Raw genomic sequence first — 6,969 nt, 5'->3', positions numbered from 1 at the left:
TGAAAAATAAATCTCTTTTATTGCCCTTATTTCCAAGTCATCAAACCCCCCAAGGTGTCCACTCCCACCATCTGTCTCTAGCCGGAGGGGCCGGCCCTCTGTCTCCCTGATCCTCCTGGAATCTGGGAAGGGCTCTAGGCCTGGGCTGCAGTGGCCACCACACCAGGCTCCAGGGTTATGTTTCTAGCAGATGCCCAGAGGCATCATGGGAGCCCCGTGACCCTGGAGCAAGAGGGCAATCCATCGGACGGGCACTCGCGTCCAGAGGAAGAGGCTGAGGCCCAGCAAGCCCTCTGCGAAGCCAGCGTCACAGCAGGGCTGGGTCGGAGCTACTGGGCCAGGGGGGAGGCGCCCCGCTCTCTGTCACCACCCCATGTCTCCCAGAGTTCCATGATGAGGTAAGGGTGGGTCTCCTTCAGAGCTTGGTAGACCTGATCCTTGCAGGCCAGGTCCCAGGACCTGTTGAACCTGAACAGCTCCCGCATCTGGTTGGCGGCCGTGGCCTTGGCGCGCACCTGATCGTACTGCTCCTCACTCAGCACCTGCCCCAGCAGCTTGTCAAGCACGGGGTCCACCGTTGTCACTCGAGCCACGAGCTGCTCCCGATGCCGGTCCAGAAAGTGCAGCGAGGCCGGGGCGCCGGGGGGCGCGGGTGAGGCTGGCCACGGACACAGAAGAGTTCCCATGGAGGCTCCTACCTCTGACCCCCTCCACACCACCCACCCTCTTCACTCACTCCCTCTGCACCCCTGGCTCCTTCTCCCCCTGCAAAGGCATTTGACCACCAGAAGGGCACCTGAAGGTCCAGCATTATTCGGCTGGAGCTGGGGGTGGGGTGGGGCCATGATGGTGCCCCCTCTGAGGCCATCCAGCGGGGAGAGACCCCCTTCTCCTTCTGTGGAGGAGCTTCCAGGGCCCCTCCCGGGCAGGAATAAGAGGACGAGGAGGGTCCCAGGGCCCACGCCACCCTCCAAGGCCTGGTCCCTGTCGGGGATGCAGCGGTCGAATCCCCTCCTCTCCCTCCCCTCCCCTCCGGGACAGACAGTACGCCCCGGACTGCCCTGGTGCTGGGTCTCCAGCAGCTGTTACTGACCTGCGGGGGCTGGGGGGACCAGAGAAGACGCGAGCTGGAGGTCCCCTGCAGGGAGACAGAGACGGTCTGTGAGGGTCCTCGAAACCCCCACCCACGCTCTGACATTCTTTGATTCTGACCAGCAGCTACGGACAAGTTCTGGTCATACTCTGGAGCGAGGGCTGCAGGGGTCCTTACAATCGCCCAAATGAGTCCCTTCCTTGTGCATGTGGGGAAACTGAGGCCATCCTCATAGTGAGAGAGACACACACACCAGAATCCCCGAAAACATGGTTTAGTCCAATCTCGGGCTGAATGGATCCCAGATCCCTCGCTACATCACAAGAACTATTTCAAATGTCCCTGCCTTGAGCGGGACTCCACCTCCTTGTCCTTGTTTGGCTTGGGGTGCACAGACCGAATCTGTCCGTCCTGGATTTCAGTGTCAGAATCAGGAATTAAGAAGCACGACTGAGAAACTCTTAGCACTTGGAAGTAGCGGGTGAGTTTCAGCAGGAAGGACACACAGACACCCACCCATGGAGGTCCTGGGGCCCATCCAGACTCATCACCAGCAGGAGGACCGACAGAGGGAGGTGACCGGGATGGCAAAGAATTTAAAGACCGAGAGGGAAGAGGACACTGGGAGAATCTGTAGCTATTAACATGCTGAAGAGCGGGCGGTGGGGAGACCTGGCTCACGGAAGACCCAGATTAGCCTGTCAGACGCGCCCCGGTTGGCCTGATCCTTTGCACCCTGTAACTCTTCTGTTCTTGTTCACGAGAAACTTTGCCAAAGGCCCTGTGACCCAAATCCACTAGTTCGAGGGCAGCGTGGCACCCCGTGGCCTGTGGTTGAGAGCCTGCAGTGGGCAGGCGGGATAACCCGAGTTTGAATTCTGCTCATACACGCAGGCCGAATGCTGGCACCGACTGCTTCCCGCCTCTGAGCTCCCCCGCCCTTGACTTTACCTGGTTTCACCAAGGCTTCCCACACCACAGCGCCACTTTCCTCTTTCAGCTGCAGCCTGAGACCCGACCCCAAGTCTCCAACGTAGAACTCAGAGTAGAGTTGGGGTTGTCCCGGGCTGCGGTAGCAGAGCTCCAGCTCCTGCGGGGAGAGGCAGCGGGCCAGTGAGCGCGTCCTGGGGCGGGGGGCTCCGCCGCTGTCTGCGCTGATAACTCACCGCTACCTTCAGCTACTGCTCTTTTCCTACTTTCCCCTCAAATCCCGAGTCCGGGGGGTGGGGGGCGGGGCGGGGAGCACCTCGGGCACCAAGTGGACGAGTCACGACGCGCCTGTGCATACGCGGTCGCACAGCCTAAACCAGGCCTCTCCCTCCGCCGTCCCTATAGTGACCCCAAACCCGCGCCTCGCCGGCTGCTGGCCTGTCTTAACAGGTCCTAAACGTGACCCACTATCAGACCCCTCCGTTGGCTCCGCTGGCTGCCCCCACACCCAGTACAGGGCGGATCGGGGCGTCTTTCCTAATCCCTCCTCTCCCCACCATGCGCTGAGTCCTGCTGGCTCTGCGGCCAACGCAAACCAGGAGCCGCAGAATCTGGGCGGCCGTGAAGACCGGACTCCGCGGACGCACATCCGGGGACCTGACGTCGTCCGTCTCCTGCCCAGACGCGGGCAGAGGGGAGCAAGAGGCGGCCAGCCCCCTGCAGCGGGGCTCGGGGTTCTCACGCACTGACCTGAGGCTGCCGTCCCCGCTGCCCAGTCCTGGGGGGGACAAGCACGATCTCACTTAATGGCCCCTTCGGACAGGTCACCGTGCGACCACGAAACACCAAACATGCCCCCTCGCAGAACGCGCCACTTGCTTTCCCAGTTACAGCTTCGTGCCTGCCGCTCGTGGCCCGCCCGGAGATGCGGGGTTCGCCGAGGCTCACGGCTTGGCCCTCGACTCTGGAGCGTGTGTCCACTGTCTTCCGTGCTCGCCGAGACAGTCCCCAGGGCGCAAACCTTCGGACTTGCTCTTGGTAAGCCTGGCCCATCCTGATCAAGCCCCTTCCTGCAACGGGCGTCCTTCGCGGGGCTCTTGGAAGCCCTGCCCCTCGTCTGCCTGCCCGAGCTGCCCGCCCCGGCCCCACCCCACCCCACCCCCGTCCCGGCGGTTCCCGCATGACCGCTGGCCCGCTCACCTTGGGGATTGCTTCTAGCGTCTCCGAGCTGGACACAGCGTAGCGGGAGCCCAGGTAGAGCGAGGCCAATGGAGGCGGCTTGCGGATCTGCACGAACTGGAACGCCTTCTCTTCGTCATCGATGGCCTGCGGGGCGCACAGAGCGGTGGTCAGGGGAGCGGCTGCCGCAGGGCTCAGGGGTCGGTCCACGGAATTCCATCCGCGGAATGCATCTGAGCCTACGGAGGCGGTGCTGCTGCGCGTCTGTGTGGGCGGTGGGGGCCGCTCTGTCCCCCACGGCCTGCTGCCCCCCAGCCCCGCACGGGGCCTCTGCCAGGCCAGGTGGGACTTGGGGCACCGCTGGAAAGGAAGTGGGGGGAGGGGATGGAGGCGGTTTGGGCAGAGATGCCCGGCAAGAGGGTCCCTAAGCTGACTCATGGAAGGTAGCCCAGGGCCCACCCTGTTCCCGCTCAGCCGTTGGTGGGGGGGATCTCTGGCTGCACCCCATGTCTGCCCACAGCCCGCCCTGGCCCCGCCTTCCTGGCTCCCAGGGCCACCTTCCGAACACAGCAGTCGCTGGGGATCAGGTAGAGGTGGAAGACGGTCTCGTCCAGGCGCGTGTGGTGGTAGAGCAGCACCATGGAGGTGACGGGAAGGAAACGCAGGGCAGCGTGGATGGTCCGCAGAAACACTCCTATGGGCGAGAAGCTGGGGTCCTCCAGGACCACGTGGTACAGCTCCACCCTGGTGGGCTTCTCCAGCAGCATCCCCGGCTCTTTAAAGTGGGCCACCTGGAACAGGGAGGTGTCCACGCAGCCCCCTGCCAAAGCACAGCATCAAGACATAAGATTTAGTGTCCTTGTGGGGTCGGGCTGGGCTGGGGCAGTGGGTTTCGGGGATGGGGGCTGAGTGGCCTGTCCGGGGGTGGGGGGGAGCTCCACCTTGACCTGGGGCCTTTGGAGGCTGTGGGCCATCCTGTCTCCAGGGCAGGAGCACGGCAGGAACTCTGAGCCGGGCCCACACCAGCTCCAGCCCCTGGTCCCGGCGCCGGAGGAGGTGGGGGTGGGGGTTGCTGGCCTCCAGTAGCCGCACTGGCGTGGACCTTGACGGTGAAGGCCGGCAGGGGAGGCCAGCAGGGGCACAAGCAGCAGAAGGGAATGGCGGGGAAACAGAGCCACTAGTGTGGCATGTGCATTTGTCACACGTGCCCTCTCTGTTTTGGGAAGGACCTCCTCTTCCACCGTCCTGAGGGTCTCGGCGGGATGGAGCAGGGACTCCCTCGCCAGAAGCCACTGCTCCCTGCAGCTGAGACACCCTCGTTGGCCCCAGACTGGTCCCCTGGGGTGCTCCTGAGGGGCCTGGATCTGGAGGCAGCGGAGCGCACGGGATGAGGCCGGGATTCTTCTGGCAGCCGGCTGCGGTGGAGAGCCCGGGGGCCGCCGCACTGGCGGGAGGGTCTCGTGCTGTGGGCCGAGGTCCCTCCCTATCTTTCTTGCTGGCACTCGGGTGTCTTGGCTTCTCAGCACCCTCTGTTCATTGTCTTTTCCTTCTTTTTTTTTTTTTTTAAAGACTCACTGCCCAGTCTGTCGTTAAACCTATCAGTGACCCCGGAACCATACTTTCCCGCCGACGGGTGGTGTCTTTGTGCCAGTGGGTTGCAGAAAGAAGGGGAGCGGTGGGGGAGTCCCGGGAGTGAGGAGCTGCCTCTGGCGGGCCTCCCCGGAGACGTTCAGAGCCGCCATCAAGAGCAGGGGCTTCAGATGTACGGGGTTCAGGGACTCATCTCCAAAGATGTCCAGTAACCTCTGCCCCATGACAGGAAAGACCCGGGCACTGCAGTCCTGGAGATCGCGGCTCAGCACAAGGGGGCACAGATGGCAAATAGGACAAAACAGAGAGCGTCCCGAGTACCATCGGCCTCCTTGTCCAGCCTTGGCCACTGCCGCCCTCGCAGTCCAGGACCCCGTAGTTGTTCTGTGGCCGGTCTGGCGGCTCTGCCCTCCCCATGGAGCGTGTCAACGGCACCTTCCACGCTCAGGTGCACGGCCGAGGAGGAGGAGTAAAGCGACTGTCCTGGTCGAGGAGGGACATGGGAAGGTGAGGTGTGGAGCGCTGTCCCGCAGGGCGGTCAGGGACAGGGGCTGCTGGGGTCTGAGTCCCGGCGAAGCACCACCGGCTATGAGGGACTGACCAGTTACGTGGCCTCCCTGTGCACCAGCAGCAGCATGGGGCCCACGAGAGCAGAGGCCACGGTCTCTCATTGCTGGGCAGAGCCTGCTGTCCCCTCTGTCCCTGACAGGCCACCTGGAAGCCCTCGGGCCAGGGTCCCCCTCTGTGGAAGGGGCAGGACGGTTGTCATGGGTGCCTGCACCCCCCTCCCACTTTCCCCATGTGGACGGGTCTTGGCACCCCAGGGCCTTCTTGCACCTGCCCTGCCCTGCCCCTGCTTCACTCTGGAATCTTCCCCAGTGACCCTGTCTGTCCATCCAGGCGCCCCTGGGAACCCTGAGTCCCCCCCGCCTTGCTCCTTGCCCCCATGCTGTCTTCCCACCGCGTCAGTGGTTCACACCGAGCCTGTGTGGTCTTGACAGATGGCCTCCTGGGTCCCCAGAACTGGCCACGTTTTGTTGGATTTACCCACACCTGTCTTCCCATGTCCGTGGTGGGTCCCTGCTGCGCCCCATCCCTTCCCACTGTGCCCAAGGTGCGTCGTCCTTTAGGATTTCCTCCCACCAGGATTTGTTTGCGGAAACCTCTCTCGGTTTTCGTTTGCGTTAAACATTTCTACCATTGTGCTCTTCTCTTAGAAAATGACTTTTCTGGGTTTGCAATTTCTCTATGGACATTTGTCGTGAGGGAATCGTGGAGACACGTCCAGAGCCGCGTTCAGAAAGCAGTGGTCAGCCTCGGAGCCCCGCCCTGCTGGGCGTGTGTCTGTCCTTCCGGCCGCCACCACGACCTTCCCTTAGGCTTCCCTTTTCTATAGTCTCACTACAATGGGTCCAGATTTCTCTCTCTCTCTCTCTTCTGCTTTCGATTCTTTGGATTTTTTTCATCCTGAGAATGAAGTTCCATCTTTCGGCAATGGTTGACATTTCTCGGACGTCTCTCTTCTTCGAGCGCTGCTCCTTCTCCGTCCTGTCCGTCCTGTCCTTCTGGGTTCTCACTAGACATGTGTTAGACCTTCTGACGGTCTCTTCCACACCATTGAATCCTCACTCTTCTCACATTTTTAAGTATTTTCTGGAAGTTAGTCTGTTTCGGAACTTGGTAAGGAGGCCGTGCGTCTCATGTGTATTTTAAGGACTCCTTCAAGATGTGTGTAACGTCGTGATTTTATGTGCGGTGTCTGGTGATTTCCGTGTCAGACGTGTTTGTGGGGCTGATTCGGGGACCTGCCATTTCCACTGGCTCTCACCCGCAGCGCCTCGTTCACTGCCTGGAATGTTCCTGGCAGGGCGCTCGTGGTCGTTGGGACTTTACTCGGGGGGGAGGCCCTCGGAGGGGAGAGAGGTCGGGGAAGGTACGTTGTTACCCTTCAGGACTCCGTAGCCTTCCGGGAAGCCCCTGTTCTGGGCTTCGGCTCCCAGAGGGTGTCTGGCGACACGGGGTCTCCCCTGCCTGAGGGGATAGTCACGCTCCCCCTTGGGCGCTCGTCCCTGGGAACCCCAAAAGCCCCATTCGCTCCTTTGCCCTCACTTTGTACATAGCCCGGTCTCTTCAAAAACCACCACCGAGCATGCGGCCCATTTCCTGCTGGGACTGTG

The 6,969-nt window shown here is 62.0% G+C and overlaps 1 protein-coding gene across 1 annotated transcript in view; it reads right to left on the bottom strand.

Moving 5' to 3' along the window:
* The window catches only part of LOC111161052 (NLR family pyrin domain containing 1), a 33,073-nt gene continuing 26,104 nt past the window's right edge, over positions 1–6,969 (bottom strand). Inside the window, exons 12-16 of the mRNA XM_022524510.1 lie at positions 3,760–4,022; positions 3,224–3,349; positions 2,045–2,183; positions 1,094–1,138; positions 1–658 (exon numbers count right to left, since the gene is read on the bottom strand). Of these exons, the coding sequence (XP_022380218.1) occupies positions 330–658; positions 1,094–1,138; positions 2,045–2,183; positions 3,224–3,349; positions 3,760–4,022 (902 nt within the window). The 3' untranslated portion in view covers positions 1–329. The remainder of the gene's footprint in view (positions 659–1,093; positions 1,139–2,044; positions 2,184–3,223; positions 3,350–3,759; positions 4,023–6,969) is intronic.

This window comes from Enhydra lutris, unplaced genomic scaffold (assembly GCF_002288905.1).
Source record: "Enhydra lutris kenyoni isolate GAN:26980312 unplaced genomic scaffold, ASM228890v2 scaffoldscaffold82, whole genome shotgun sequence".
In the NCBI taxonomy this organism is placed as follows: Eukaryota; Metazoa; Chordata; class Mammalia; order Carnivora; family Mustelidae; genus Enhydra; species Enhydra lutris.
The sequence above is the reverse complement of the archived record's forward strand: the minus strand, read 5'-3'. Positions and strand labels throughout refer to the sequence as shown.